The sequence below is a fragment of the Narcine bancroftii genome, chromosome 6, assembly GCF_036971445.1.
Source record: "Narcine bancroftii isolate sNarBan1 chromosome 6, sNarBan1.hap1, whole genome shotgun sequence".
Classification (NCBI taxonomy): domain Eukaryota; kingdom Metazoa; phylum Chordata; class Chondrichthyes; order Torpediniformes; family Narcinidae; genus Narcine; species Narcine bancroftii.
Genome location: NC_091474.1, coordinates 184625012 through 184641115, shown reverse-complemented (window position 1 = coordinate 184641115; position 16104 = coordinate 184625012). Strand labels below are relative to the sequence as shown.

Genomic DNA, 16104 nt, shown 5'->3' with positions numbered 1-16104 from the left:
GTGGTGTCAGGGTCTGGGCCAAAAAACTCACCCGGCAGGGAAAGTGGTGCGCCATAGACCATCTCCGCTGCTGAAGCCTGCAGGTCTTCCTTGGATGCCATTCTAATCCCGGGGAGGACCCATGGTAGTTCGTCCGCCCAGTCTGGTCCAGAGAGCCTGGCCATAAGCGATGCCTTCAGGTAGATGCATGTGGAACCTCTCCACCAACCCGTTAGACTGTGGGTGGTATGCTGTGGTGTGGTGGAGCTTGACCCCCAGGATCCTCGCCAACTGAGTCCACAGGGCACACTGCACCCCTCTGTCACTAGTGATGTGCGCCGGGACTCCAAAACGGGCAATCCATTTGCTGACCAGAGTCCTGGCAGATATCTCCGCGGAGGCCTCCTTAATCGGGACAGCTTCCAGCCACCTTGTGGCCCGATCCACCACCATGAGGAGGTAAAAAGCCTCCTTGGACACCAGCAGGGGCCCGACGACATCAACGTGGATGTGTTGGAATCTGCGAACCGCCAGGTCGAAGTTCTGGATAGAGGCTGGCAGGTGTCACTGGACCTTGGAGGTCTGGGACCTGGTACTGTTCCTGGCCACTTCCGCCACCTCCATCTTCAGCTCGTGCCACACAAACGCTCTGCGACCATCCGGAGAGTTATCTTTACCATTGGGTGAGTGAGGTCGCGGATCAGACTGAAGACCTTCGCCCTCCAATGCGGTGGGACCACCGGGTGCAGCATGCCTGTGGAGACGTCACAGAGCAATGTGTCCGGGCTGCTGGCCACCTTGAGTTTGAGGCCCGAGATGGCGGTTCGCAAGGTCTGCGTCTCCGGATCGTTCCTCTGTGCCTGAGCCAGTTGCTCGTAATCCAGGCCATGCGCGAGAGTGTTGATGGCTGGATGGGAGGGCGCATCTGCCACTACATTATCCTTGCCGGCCCTGTGTCGGATGTCAGTCGTGAACTCAGACATGTACGAGGTGGCACTGCTGTCTGGCGGACCATGGATCCTTGGCCATCGCCAGTACTTGAGTAAGGGGGCTTGTGATTCGTGAAGGCTGTGAACGGCCTGCCCTCGAGGAAGTAGTGAAAATGGTGGATGGCTAAATACAGCGCCAGGAGCTCCTGGTCAAAAGCACTGTATTTGAGCTCCAGCGAGCGCAGCTGCTTGTTGAAAAAGGCCAGCGGGCGCCATTGTCCATCGAGCCCCCACCCACCCCCCGCTGCCTTAGCTGAGGCGTCTACAGAGAGCGCCATGTGCACCTCCGGCCATGGGTGCACCAGCAGCTAGAGCCTCCTTTGTTGCGATGAAAGCCCTGTCTGCTTCCTTTGACCATGATAAAATCTTTTCTTTGGTGGCCATGAGCGCGAAAAATGGGCGCATGGTGCGCGCAGCTCCGGGGATGAAACGATGGTAAAAATTCACCATCCCTGCGAACTCTTGGCCTTTCAGGGTGGAGGATTTGGGGAATCGTTGAACAGCCGCTACCTTCTCCGGCGCCGGTGCGGCCCCAGCCGCTGAAATGGTGTGCCCCAGGAACTGGAGGGATTCCTTGCCGAACTGGCATTTGGCCACATTGACCATGAGGCCGAATTCCGCCAGCCGGGCAAAGAGTGTGTGGAGGTGGGCTTTGTGTTCATTGTGGTTGCGACTGGCAATGAGAATATCGCCCAGGTAAATAAACACAAAATCCAGGTCTTTTTTAACCGCGCCCATGAAGCACTGGAATATTTGGGCTGCTTTCTTTAGACCAAAGGGCACACGCAGGAACCTGAAGAGGCCAAAAGGGGGGGATAATGGCTGTCTTACACATGTCGTCTGGATGCACCAGGATCTGATGGTATCCCCGCACAAGGTCCACTTTGGAGAAGACCCATGCGCTGTGGAGGTTGGTGGAGAAGTCCTGTATGTGGGGCACCGGGTACCCGTCGGAGGTGGTTGCATCGTTCAACTGACAGTAGTCCCTGGACAGTCTCCAGCACCCGGATGATTTCGGGACCATATGGAGCAGCGATGCCCAGGCGCTGTCCGAGCTCCGGACGATTCCCAGTTCCTGGAGACTGGAGAACTTCTCCTTTGCCTGTTGGAGCTTCTCGGGCGGCAGCCGTCTGGGTCTAGCCTGCAGCAGGAGGCCCTGTGTGGCAATGTAGTGGAAGACCCCATGCTGGGGCAGGGCGGCATTGAACCATGGCTCTAAGATGGCGGGGAATTCATGGAGGATCTTGTCAAACTCATCACTGGCGGTGGCTACGGCGGCGATTTCAGGCCTGCAGGCTTCTGCTGTGTTCAGTCGGTTGGAGTGGAATGTTCAGGCATTGACCAGCCTTTTGCCTTTCATGTCAACCAGTAGGCCGTGAGCTCTGAGGAACTCGGCCCCTAACAACGCAGTGCCCATGGAAGCTAGAACGGACCTCCAGTTGAATTTCTCCTTCCCGATCTGGATCTGTGCCCTGTGGGTGCCGTAGGTCCTGATGGTGGAGCCGTTGGCCGCCCACAGGGTTGGACCTTGAGATCGGGTGTGAGTCTCTAATGTAGTGGGGCCGGGGGGGGGGGGGGGGGAAAGGAAGGATGCTGAGCTCAGCCCGTGTCCACCAGGAATCAGCGGCCGGTGGATCTGTCCATCATATGAAGGAGGCTGTTTGTGTGGCCAGCCGTCGCAGCCATCAACGGCAGCTGGCCTGGTCTTTTCCCTGAAACCCTCAGGGCTGGCGGCACTTACGGACTTGAGCTCCCCAGCGCTGGTGGTAGAAACACCAGGTCGACTAGCCATCCTCTGGCTTGGTCTTGGGAGCGGCTTGTGGACGGCTGGCTCCTTGTCATGCCACCTGGTTGAGGGTTGTCTCGTTCTCCCTCTTCGTGCGCCAGAGGGCATCCGCATGGGCTGCTGCTCTCCTCGGGTTCGAGAAATCTTCATCTGTGAGGAGCAGCTGGATATCCTCCGGCATCTGTTCCAGGAATATCTGGTGGAAGAGAAAACAAGACTTGTGGTCTTCCGCCAGGGCCAGAATTTCGTCCATCTATGCCGACGGACTACGGTCCCCAAGTCCATCAAGGTGAAGGAGCCTGGAAGCTTCTTGCTGGGGAGTTAGCCTGAAAGCTCTAAGCAGCAGGTCTTTGAGGATGGTGTACTTGCCTGTAGCTGGGGGTGGTGGTGGATGATGGCATCCACCCTCGTTGCCGTATCTTGGTCCAGAGTGCTCACGACATGATAGAACATCGTGGCGTCTGAGGAGATGTTGCGGTGTTGAAATTGTGCTTCTGCCTGCCCAAACCACATTCTCGGTCGGTGGGTCCAAAAGTGGGGAAGCTTAATGGAGACAGCCTTAACCTCTGCTGAATCCATGGTGTTTTGAGTCCAGAAAAACGACTGGGCTCGTCGGGGTCACCACTGTGGGGGTGTGATCAGTGGAAGAAACACAGCCAGCACGTTGAGGGTCATTAACGACTGTTTTTATTCAAATTCAGTGCGCCCCTATAAGGGCAGCATGAGCTCAATCATCTGGTGCATTGTGACATCATAATCGTTGCCCAGGGTTCGCGCTGGAAGGGATGCTGGAGTCAGAGAGAAACCTCTAACGACGCCATTTCCCAATAGCTGCCCCACTACGTGGCGATACAAGTGGGTCCAGTTCGCCGTGAGGATGTGCGCTGCCACTGTAAATTATTTTGAATGTATGGTCTCTGTTTTCCTCCCGCAGATTCTCTTCTGAAGGAAGGGAGCAGTGAACAGGAATTCACTGACTGTGTGTAGTTAAGATGGCTGGTCCCTTCTTTGGCTCTGCCTCCACCTTCCCCATATAAACCCTGGTTTTCCTGCCTTACCTCAGATTCACCTGAGGACAATTGTATATACCAGCCACTGATTGTAAGCTATTAAAAGTGTGTTTATTCTTCTCTCAAGGGCAATCAGTTGCATTACAATGTTTAAATGGAAAATAGATGAAATTATAATGAAAAAAATTAAAGCCATTACGAAATACTGCAGTCACAAAGATGACAAAGTGGAAGAAACACCACACTGAGGAAAAGAACAACAATTTGCATTTGTCTAGTAACTTTCATACAAAATATCCAATGGTGCTTCACACAAGTATTTGCAAAATGAGACGTCGTTAGATGACAAAAAAAAAACATTTTAAAGAAAGATCAAGTAAGAGATTTAAAGAACAGAATTCCATTCAAGAGGGTACAATGCAATATCACCATAACTTGGTTAATATAATGCCAGAGATTACTGAATTAATGGAGTTGCCACGAAGAGATGTGAAAAGAAATACATGTTAAAAATGAGGTCTCAAATTATTTAGCACAGACATATGATAGGTCCACAGTCAGGTGATCTTATGAAATTTAGCAAATGTAAATAGCCCAAAACAAATCTTGGAATCAAGTTAGAAACTATGATTATGAACTATCTGGTTCAAATCCAGTCAACAAACAGAGGCTAGGAACAGAGCTTGTTGGAGATGTAGGGTCTGATAAAGCAATGGCTTCATTTTTCCCAATACCACACATATCAAATATTAGAAGTTAACAAGCAACCTGGCACTTTGTAGGCAGCGAAGAGATCAAATGAGGCAGTGATGAAGTAATCCACATAATCAGTACAGAAATGAAGACTGGTATTTTTTTAATGTTCTTAAACAAATGAATGGGAAAGAAAAAGGCAAGAATAAATACTGTGAAGACAGAGATAGAATTGTTGCACAGGAAGAGAAGCCACTCAATAATTTGCTATCTATGACTGGGCAGAAGAAAACAAGCTAGATGATGGCGCAAAAAGTTTGAAAAATTGTGCAATTAACCATAGCAATGGCTGTATTGGATCATGGAGGAAGAGGAGCATTGCACAAGGAACAATTGATGATTTTAGTGTGAAATTTCACTTTTCTGGAAAATTGAAATAAACTATTGTCACTTGGACTAAGATATGGTGGAAAATATTTTGTGTGTGGTATTCAGGCAAATCATATTTAAGTGTGTGACAGATTGTTATATTTTATATTGTATTCAGATATGTTTTAAAGGAGATAAACTGTGGCAGGTTTTTTAGTGTAGGTCACATACAAACACTTCAAAACAGATCTCATTTAAAATGCCAGAGCTCTGCTCAAGCCGGACAGTCCAGGTTCCAGGTGCCTTTGCAAAAACTTTGAAGGATGCCTATAAGGACTTCCCAAATAGATGTTAATTGGACATGTTGTGGAGTTATGGATTATTGTTCTGGAAAGCAACAGATGAACAGACTTGGAAGATTAGGTGCGGAACTGCAGTCTGTCTGAGTGCAGTTGGCTGTTCTAAGAGGGTCATGTCATTTTCTCTGTGTGTGTGTGTGTGTGTGTGTGTGTGTGTGTGTGTGTGTGTGTGTGTGTGTGTGAGTGAGAGAGAGAGAGAGAGAGAAACATGACAAGCTGGCAAGCTTGTGGAAAAATCCCATTTTGAAGACAGGATGAGAGTTCTTAGTTCAGCCTATTCAAAGCCTTTGTGGTCCATTCAAGAGGAGATGGCTGGCTGTATAAGGTTTCATCTGAGATAAAGGAAACAGAAAAGGAACTCTGTGATGATCTGAAAGAAAGAGCCTATCATCTGGAAAACCCTGATAGTGCAGGTTTCTTTGGCAAGACACTGAAGTGGCTAATCTAAAGGAATCAGTTGTAGGTGTCCAAAGAACAACAAATCTCTGAAAACTGACAAGAACCTTCCTGATCAGTAATAATTTACCTTTCAAGCACCAAAGCCTGGTGAAAATCATGTTAAATTCTGTGCACAGTTTAAGAATTGCCTAATACCAGTGAATTTGGAGGAGTGAGATTGGACTATGAATCAAAGAACTTTTCTGAACTTGCACACATTACATACACATGCGCTTAGAATTAGAAGGGGGTTAAGTTAGGTTAGGTTAAGTTAATAGTAATAAGTTAAAGTTTGATCCTGTTTTCATGTTTAAATATAATTAAAAGCAACTTTTGTGTGGTGAATTTGCTGCTGGGTTTTGGGGTCCTCTGGGCTCATAACAAGTGGGACAGGTGTTGCAATAATAAAAACAAAAGTGCAGGGTGTCATGCTATAGTTAAGTCAAACAGTCCAGAGAAAAGAACAGTTAATACAGTGTCATGGTATAATCTTTAATCAAGGAGAGGTCCATTTAAGAGTCTGATAACAGTAGTAGAGAAACTCCTTGAATCAGGAAGTTGTGTTTCAAAGACTTACATCAGGAATGATTGGAAAATTGGCTAAAACTTGAGTTAATATGCCACATGACTAGAAAGGTACACAAAGCTGTGGAAAGGATTGCAGTTTATTACATGGATAGAGGAGTCAACGGTTGTTTGAAACTGAAGCATGAAGCAAAAATCTGGAGTAGATAACAGTATCTCAGGAGAAAAGAATGCCAGACAACAAGGAGAGTAAGTGGGAAATTATGAGGCAAATAAGTGGGAAAAAAAACAAGTTTTCTTTGTTGTTCACTTCTATAGGTGCTCCTTAACTTACATTCCAGCAAACCCATCCTAAGTATAAAAAGAATATCGCACCTCCCATTTTTTATAATTAAATTTTGATTACCTTTATTTCACACTGAAAAAAAAAAACATTAATGTCCACAGCTGAAAGCATACTTGGCATGAAAAATGTTTGAAGCATTGAACAAATTAATTGCTGGATTTTGCAGCTACGAGAGAGAGACACAGACAGCAGCAGCTGGGACTGGAACAGGACAAGTTGCCAAGTCTGGTCAAAGCCCTTGTAGTTCATTCAAGAGGAGAGGACTGGCTGCCTCATGTTTTACTTGGAATAAGAGAAACAAAAAGATCCAATTACATAATGGGGTATTGAGGCCCTAGTCTTTGATGTTTTGAGGGGAAGGTGATGCTAAATGCCAAACTGTAGTCGATAAACAGCATCCTGATTTAAGTGTCTTTGCTGTTCAGGTGTTCCAGGGCTTTGTGGAGAGCCAGTGAGATGGCATCTGCCATAGATCTGTTGTTGCAGTTGGCAAAATGGAATAGATTCATGTCATTGATCAGATAGGGGATGAAATGCTTCAACACCAACATCTCAAAACACTTCATCACTGAGGATGTGTGTGCCACTCGTCAGTAGTCATGTAGGTAGGTTATCACACTCTTTTTGGATACCTCTATTATTGAGGCTTATTTGCAACTAGTGGGTACCACACCTTGTCAGAGTGATATTTTGAAGATATCTGTGAATACATTGGCAAGTTAGTCAGCACAGGTTTTCAGTACTCAGCTGGTGTTATACAGAAGGTTACCTGAACCCTCTGGCAGGAAACTGATTCCTGATCACCTGCCAATCAAGCATTATATCCATTCGCAAGACTACCACACAATTGGTTCTCTCAGGTCTTGTGGGTGCACATGGGCCACCCCCTCCAGATGCCATTGGTCCTCACAGGTCACACAGGTGCAACCTGGGCTAACCCTTCTAGCCGGCAACAGCATAAAGCCCACCACATGGAACAGTTCCCTGAACTCCACTCCAGGTTGTGAGCCACAGGCGCTGTTGGAAGGCCAACTGTGATGAGTCTGATCCAGGTTGTGGGCCGTGGATAACATTGGAGACCATTTAAGTGGTTTATGTCATATAGGGTGAGAATATTGTGGCATATACCAAGGAGAGACACTGCATTTCTCCAAATATAGTTGAAATTAGACTACTGTTTCTCCGTTGATTGGTCAATCGTTTTTGTGTATTGTAGAGCACTGGCAAAATTGTTGCATAATCCAAGTGTACTATTGGGAATTTCAAGTATCCAATGCATATTAATGCGTCCTACTATTGTGTATGCAATGCGAGTGTATCCCTGGTTGTGAATCGACGTGATCTACCAGGATTATTGCATAAAACAGGCTCGAAAAATTGTTCAGGACTCCTACCACCCCCACACACAGCATCTTACAGCTACTCCCTTCGGGAAAGACATACAGAGGTATCAGAGCCAGACCCACAGACAATGAAACTGCTGAATGACTGATGAACTCATAATCCCTCCAAGAATCTACTATCTATTTAAAAATATTTATTCATTTTTAGAAATTCTTTTCTTCTTTGGCTTGGCTTCATGGACGAAGATTTATGGAGGGGTACGTTCACGTCTGCTGCAGGCTCATTGGTGACTGACAAGTCTGATGCGGGACAGGCAGGCATGGTTGCAAGGGAAAATTGGTTGGTTGGGGTTGGGTGTTGGGTTTTTCCTCCTTTGTCTTTTGTCAGTGAGGTGGGCTCTACGGTCTTCTTCAAAGAAGGTTGCTGCCCGCCGAACTGTGAGGCGCCAAGATGCACGGTTGGAGGAGATATCAGCCCACTGGCGGTGGTCAATGTGGCAGGCATCAAAAGATTTCTTTAAGCAGTCCTTGTACCTCTTTCTTTGGTGCACCTCTGTCTCGGTGGCCAGTGGAGAGCTCGCCATAGAACACAATCTTGGGAAGGCGATGGTCCTCCATTCTGGAGACGTTACCCACCCAGCGCAGTTGGGTCTTCACCAGTATGGATTTGATGCTTGCGGACTCTGCCAGCTCGAGTACTTCGATGTTGGTGATGAAGTCATTCCAATGAATGTTGAGGATGGAGCGGAGACAGCACTTATGGAAGCGTTCTAGGAGCCGTAGGTGATGCCGGTAGAGGACCCATGATTCGGAGCCGAACAGGAGCGTGGGTATGACAACGGCTCTGTACCCACTTTTTTAGAAATGTACTGCATATAAATCTCTTCTAAATATGTATACTATGTCTATAAATGTGTTTGCATGATTTTACACCGAGGACTGCAGAACACCATTTTATCCAGTTGTATTTATACAACTGTATGATAATTGTTCAACTTAATACAGACAGACAATTAGTTAGTTCAGGTTGCAGAATTCAACCATATAACCATTAACAGCACAGAAATAGGCCATCTCAGCCCTACTAGTCCATGGTGAACATCTCCCTCCTAGTCCCACTAACCCACACCCAGCCCATAACCCTCCACACCTCTCCCATCCAACATTTCCTTGAAATATTAACATCTGCCCGAAGTTCATTCCACACCCCCACCACCCTCTGCATGAAGAAATTCCCCCTTTTTTTCCATAAACTTTTCCCCTTTTACTCTCAATCCATGTCCTCTTGTTTGAATCTCCCCCATTCTCAATGGAAAAAGTCTATCCACATTGACTCTTATCTTTTCCCCCTTTTAATTTTGAATACCTCTATCAAATCACCCCTCAATCTTCTGCGCTCCAGGGAATAAAGTCCCAGCCTGTTCAACCTTTCCCTGTAACTCAAACCCTGAATCCCTGGCAACATTCTCGTAAACCTCTCTATTCTGTTTAAATCCTTCCTGTAATTTGATAGCAAAAACTGCACACAGTATTCCAAATTTGCCCTCACCAATGCCTTATACAATTTCAACATAACATCCCAACTCCTGTATTCTATACTCTGATTTATGAAAGCCAACATACTAAATGCCTTCTTCACCACCCTATCCACAAGTGATTCAACTTTCAGGGAATTATGTTATAATAATGCAGGCCACCAACAGATAAGAGTGGGATCGAGCAAGAAAGAGAAACCTCCAAGACATTCCTGCTAACATTTATTCTCGCACAATTAAGCACTTCTAAATTTTTGGGGGAATATTTTTATCTTCTTTTTCCTCTCTTAAAAGGACAATCCCTTCTTTTCTGAAATCAATCTTGCAACGTCATATTTAGTGCCAGCAGCAATTCTTAATCCAAACACCAATTTGTTCCTTATGACTGCTTGACCACGCTTCAAATCTTGTCATTCTATTCGATTCAAAATGAATCTCTGGGGGTGGGGGTGCCACGTGATGATGCGAGGTTAGACTGGTAATCCCTGCTCTCCTCGAAAAAGTTGAGAAAAAGTTATAAAAAGACTATAAAAGCTACAGAAAGTATAAGGAAGAACTGTTTGAAGACAGACAGAAGTCATTAACAATGCCACCAAAGAAGGCCTTACTGCAATACAAGAAACCGACAAGAAAAGGAACAAGAAAAGGAAGAGAGGCCTACCCTGAGAAAGGATCCTGGAGTTGCTTGTAAGGTAACATCCAAAGGAGAATGGCCAGAAGCCGGGGAGACCTTGGACACAGCTGCATGTGGTCTTCTCTGACAATGGCTGCCGTCATCAACTGAAGAAGTGACTTTGCACATGCACGATTTTTCATGCATGAGCAGAGAACATAAAAAGAATGGAGGAAATTTTAAAAAAATATTTAAGACACTCACAGCTCCAGTAATCAGGAAGAGGACCTGAAAAAGCAAAGGAAAGTTCAAGAATGACCTACAATCAAGAAAAAAGCAGAAAAAGATCCAGAGGCTTCTTTATCTTCTGGAGAACTGAACCAATTTTTACTTTTTTTCGACAATCTATAACTGATGAAGTAAGGAAGAATGGTGATAAGATGGAAAGATTAATGCAGCAAGTTGATATAATATTTGAAACAATGGATGGCAACTTTAAAGGGAATAAATATGAGATTCAAAATATCAAAGACGAAATGAAGAAAGTACAAGCAGAGGCTGCTGCAAAGAACAATCAGTTAATGTAAAAAATTAGACAACTTGGAACTTTTAGTAGATGGAATAATATTAAGATTGTTGGACTTGAAGAGGATGAAGGTCAAGATATGAAAAAATTTTTTGCAATGGTGGATATCGGAATCTTTGGGTCAGGCTGAATTTCAAGGATATCTGGAGATTGAACAAGCCCACAGGGCACTGAAAACTAAACCTCAGCCTGACCTAAGGTCCTGTCCAATACTTGTCAGATTCCTTCGATATGAGGTAAGAGAGAAGATATTGGAGTTGGCAGCAAAGCAAACTAAAGAGAGACAATCACCTTTGATTTATAATGGAAATAAGATTTTCTTTTATCCAGGCACAAGTTTTGAATTGTTGAAAAAAAAGAGTTTAATCCAGTTAAAAATGTGTTATGGAAAAAAGGCTATGCCTTTGTTTCGAGATATCCAGCTGTATTGAAAGTATTCATCCCAGGAGGGAGGAATAGATTTTTTTACTGAGCCTAATGAAGCAAAGGTATATGCCGATTCATTGCCTGCTAAAGATCAACAGGTTGATACCTAAATTAATTGCACAACTGAAAGATTTCTGCTGTATCTGAAAGTATATTCTGTTTTGAGAGAGCTTAAAGGGGGAGGAAGGTTTAACCTATAATGTACATGATCTATTATATTGGATAAGATTAATGGACTATTCGATCTATTGGAAAGATTATAGTTGGGAATGGTACAGTAATTCAAGTGAGTTAGTGGGGAATATGATGCTGACCACTGTGGAGTCATGGGCACTAATTTGATACTCTGCATCCCATATAGATCAGAGGAATAGAGATGCTTTAACATCACGAGCCTCTGAGGTTTTTCTTCACTTTTTTTTATTCTCTTTTCTTTCCCCTATCTTTTCTTTCCTTGTTTTAAGCCTCGACTGTTTATATATGTAGTATATTATACAAAGAGAGTTGGGCTGAGTGGGAAGGAGGGAAGGGGACGTGTTTAACTTTGGTGTCAAATGGCGGGGAAATTGTCTTTCATCAGTATTAATATTAATGGAATTCAGAAACCGATAAAGAGAAAAAGGTTATTAAGCTACATGGGAAAAAAACTAAAGTAGATATGGTTTCTTTATTTGCAAGAAAGTAATTTAATAGAAATAGAACGTGAAGTTAAAGAGAGTCTGGGTAGGAAGTGTATTGTCTTCATTTAATTCTAAAGCTATAGGAATAGCGATATTAATAAATAAAAATTAACCAATTAAAATATTGGATGTAATTATTGATAAAGTGGGGAGATATGTGATAGTAAATTGTAAAGTTTATTCTGAATATTGGACTTTGATGAATATATATGCACCGAATATAGATGATGCAAAATTTATACACGATGTTTTTAATGCAATTAGCTAATGCAAAGGGGAAAATAATTATGGGAGGAGACTTTAATTTTACTTTTGTTTCAAAGTTGGACAGATCAGATGGAATTATGGTTAAAAGTAAGGAAGTTTAAACTATGAAGAATTTTATAAATGAAATGAAACATTGACAGTTGGAGGAAAATGCACCCTGATATTAGATATTATTCATTTTATTCCTCGAGGCACAAGACATATTCATGTATAGATATGTTTTTAATCTCCTCTCAACTGCAAGCAAGAGTTCAAAATATTGAATATCAAGCAAAGATATTCTCTGATCATTCACCTTTGGTTATGTCAATTTTATTGGAGGAAGAGCAAGATATGTTATAGATGGAGGTTTAATACTGAATTGTTAAAAAGACAAGATTTTTGTGAATTTATAAGACAATAGATAATATTTTTTTAGATATTAACAAACATTCTGTAACCAATAAGTTTGTAGCTTGGGATTCTATGAAGGCTTATACAGTTACGAATAAAAAAATGTCTGAAGTTTATCATTTGGAAAATGAAATAATAAAGACAGAAAAAGAATTGCAAAATCAAATAAATGATGAGAAAGGAAGAATATTGGATTTTTAAAAATTGAAATGTAATACAATACCAATGTACAGAGTGGAGAGAGATACAAGGCGAACCTGACAAACATATTATGAGTTGGGAGATAGAGCCCATAAAGTTTTAGCACAGCAATTATCAATAATAATAGCTATAAAAGAAGATTCGGGACATCTCACTTATAAAACACAGGGCATTAATGATGTTTTTTTAAGAAATTTTATAAGAAATTATACCAATCAGAATCTTTGAAGAATGGAGATAAAAATAGATGAATATTTGTCACAATTAAATATAGAAAAGAAAACAGAACTAACAAATCCTTTTGCAGTTATAGAAATGTGGCATATTGATATCTTTACTAATTAATAAGGATCCAGGAAAAGATTGTTTCTCTTCAGAGTTTTATAAAGAATTTAAAGAGTTATTGATTCCTATATTTATGGGATTGTTAAACCAAATGGAAGAACTTTATGATTTACCTGAGTTGTTTAAAACTGCATTAGTAACAGTTGTTCCAAAAAAAGAGAAGGATACTTTAATTTCATCTTCATATAGGCCAATTTCATTATTAAATACAGAATATAAAATTTTGTCTAAATTAATAGCTAATAGATTAGCTAAATGTTTACCTAAATTTATTAATATGGACCAAACAGGTTTTATTAAGAATAGAAGATCAGCTGACAATATTGTCAGATTTTTAAGTTTGTTAAATATGCCACAGAAAAGAAAAATACCATCAGTAGCTTTGGCTCTAGATGCATAAAAAGTGTTTGATAGATTGGAATGGGACTATTTATTTAAAGTATTGAAGGTTTTTGGAATTCCAATAAATGTTATAAACTGGATAAAAGCATTATATAATTGCCCAAAGGCTAGAGTAAATACAAATAGACAAATATCATTTTTTTTATTGGAAAGATCATCTTCACAAGGTTGTCCATTATCACCTGTTTTATTTGTGTTGGCTATAGAAACTTTAGCAGAGGTGATAAGAAGAGATAATGAGATGGAGGGTTTTAAGATCAATGATAAAGAACATAAAATTACTCTTTTTGCAGATGATGTAATTATTATAGCTCATAAACTTTGAATTTTAATTAAAAATAAACATATAACTGGTGGAGTATGGGTTAATATCAGGTTTTAAAATAAATATTGATAAAAGTGAAGTGATGTCAATGACTGAGACAGATCATCTTTAAATTAAGAAAATGGAAAACATTTAAATGGCACAAGAAGGAGGTTAAATATCTAGGAATTAATATTGGTAAGAATTAAAATAATTCATTTAAATTAAATTATATACCTCTATGAAGAAAATTAAAGAAGACTTAACAAGATGGAAGGATTTGCCAATTTCTAAAACGAAGGATAAATTATGTGAAGATTAATATTTTTCCCTGGATACAATATCTATTTCAATCATTACCAATTTTTGTACCAACAATTTTTTTTTCAAGATTTAAATAAAAGTACAAGAAGATTTATTTGGCAAGACAAAATGCCTAGGATGGCATTGGAAAAATTAACGTGGAAATACGACTGGAGGGAATTACGAATGTCTAATTTTAAAAATTACTATAAAGCAGTTCAACTTAGATTGTTATCAGACTGGTGAAAAGACAGCATGGGTACCAATTGAAATGAGTAAAATAGGAAAAAATAATTTAAAGCATATTTTGTATAAATGGCATGAAGGATTATTGAGAGGGCAAATAGATACACCAATTTTGAAACGCATACTTAAAGTATGAAATGGAATACATATAGAAAGAGGAATGAAGAATTATCAGTTGGCTAGAATGTTATTAAAGCAAAATCCCTTGATTCCTTTTACAATTAATAATGCTTATTTTGGCATTTGATACAATTGTGGAATAAAAAGGATAAAGGATTGTTTTTTGGGGTTTTTTTGACCTTTGACCAATTGAAAGATAAGTATAGTATACCAAATAACACCATTTTCTCTTTTTATCAGCTTAAATCATATTTAACAAGAAAGTTAAGGATGAATTTTTAGATTACCTGAACAAAGTCAATTTGAATATTTAATAACTGATACATTTATCAAAAGATGTATTATTAATAGTATACAAAATTGTAAGATACTATGCAGAAAAATATCTATTTAAATCTAAATTGAGATGGGAAAGATTTAAATATACAAATTCAAGAAGTAATATGGTCAAAATTATGTTATGAAAGTATAACTAATATAATTAATGTTAAATATCAAATGGCACAATTTAACTTTTTTTACATCAATTATATTGTACTCTATATAAATTACGTGGAATTAATTCAAATTGCTCTGATCAATGTTTTAGATGTAAAAAAGTAGGAACTTATTTTCCATGCAGTTTGGCAATGCGAAAAAGTAGAAAAATTTTGGGAAGATATTAGTATTCTATTGGAACAAGTTTATGAAGATGCAAGTTTTGAAAGATCCCAAAATATTTTTATTAGGAGATATTTTTGATTTGAAGTTATTTATCAGAAGTTTTTAAATGTAGCAATAGCAAAGAAATATATTGTTGTAATGTGGAAATTAGACAATAATGTGGGGTTGAATAAATGGCAAATGGAATTACTAAATGGTATACCATTAGAGAAAATAATGTATAATTTACGGAATCAACCAGAAAAATTTGATAAGATCTGGAAATCTTATATGGATTTTATTGTTATAACTTCATCTACGGCGCCTGTCACTCCTGTTCCAACTCCAAATTCAAGGTTCAAGATCATTATGTAAATTTGATATTTTACAAAGAGGTTATATGATTATCAGGCAGGTTTTCTTTTTTTCTAACTTTTTTTGGGGAGGGGAGGGAGATAAAATATGAAATTATGTATTCTTTTGCATTGTTGTTTTTATTATTCTTTATGATATCGATAAATACTGTACTTGATGGAAATAAAAAATTTACAATGTAAAATTTCATACCAATCACAATATTTGACAGCCTGTATTTCTGCTATCGTGTATGTCAGTCGCTATTTCAGCCTGTCACAAGCGATGCAACAATGTCACAAGTTCATTTGAACAAACAAGATGATTAAAAAGTCATACATCATAGTTTATTTGATGGATCTGTACAAATCACTGAGAACCCACACACTAATTTTTTAATTTACTCTCCCCACATTGCTATCAACTCATTAGTTTCTACCACTCACTGACACACGAGAGATGATTTGTAGTGGCAAATTAACCTATTTTGTTAATCAAATTCTTACCCAGCAATCAACACTCAGTTCCAATAATTAATCCAGAAAAAGTTAACACTTCCTCTCTTCCTTCTTGCATTTTTCACCCATATTTTACTCCACCAGTTTAGTCATTCTGATTTTAATATTTCACAACACAGGTGGCCTTTTAGTCTGGTTATTGCCTCATCAGCCTAATCCCTCTGACCATCACTAGGTGCATAGCCCCAAGTAAAACACAAAAATCTGCAGACACGGAAGTTAAAGTAAAAACAATGGTGGAGAAACTCAGCAGGTCAGTATGTTTTGCAGCAAAGGTACTGAAACAATGGTTATTATCTTTATCTTTGCTAATAAGTTACATTGTTTGACCT

The 16104-nt window shown here is 40.4% G+C and overlaps 1 protein-coding gene across 13 annotated transcripts in view; it reads right to left on the bottom strand.

Annotated features, from left to right (window-relative positions):
• Window positions 1-16104, bottom strand: part of LOC138736839 (nuclear receptor coactivator 7-like) — a 156947-nt gene that overhangs the window by 72095 nt on the left and 68748 nt on the right. For 4 of the 13 annotated variants that reach the window (XM_069886941.1, XM_069886939.1, XM_069886942.1 and 1 more), the window contains exon 1: window positions 32-1792. The exons of 5 other annotated variants lie outside the window; for them this stretch is intronic. In XM_069886941.1, the coding sequence (XP_069743042.1) occupies window positions 32-479 (448 nt within the window). In that variant the 5' untranslated portion in view covers window positions 480-1792. 4 more of the 13 variants (XM_069886935.1, XM_069886929.1, XM_069886930.1 and 1 more) reach the window with 2 other exon arrangements.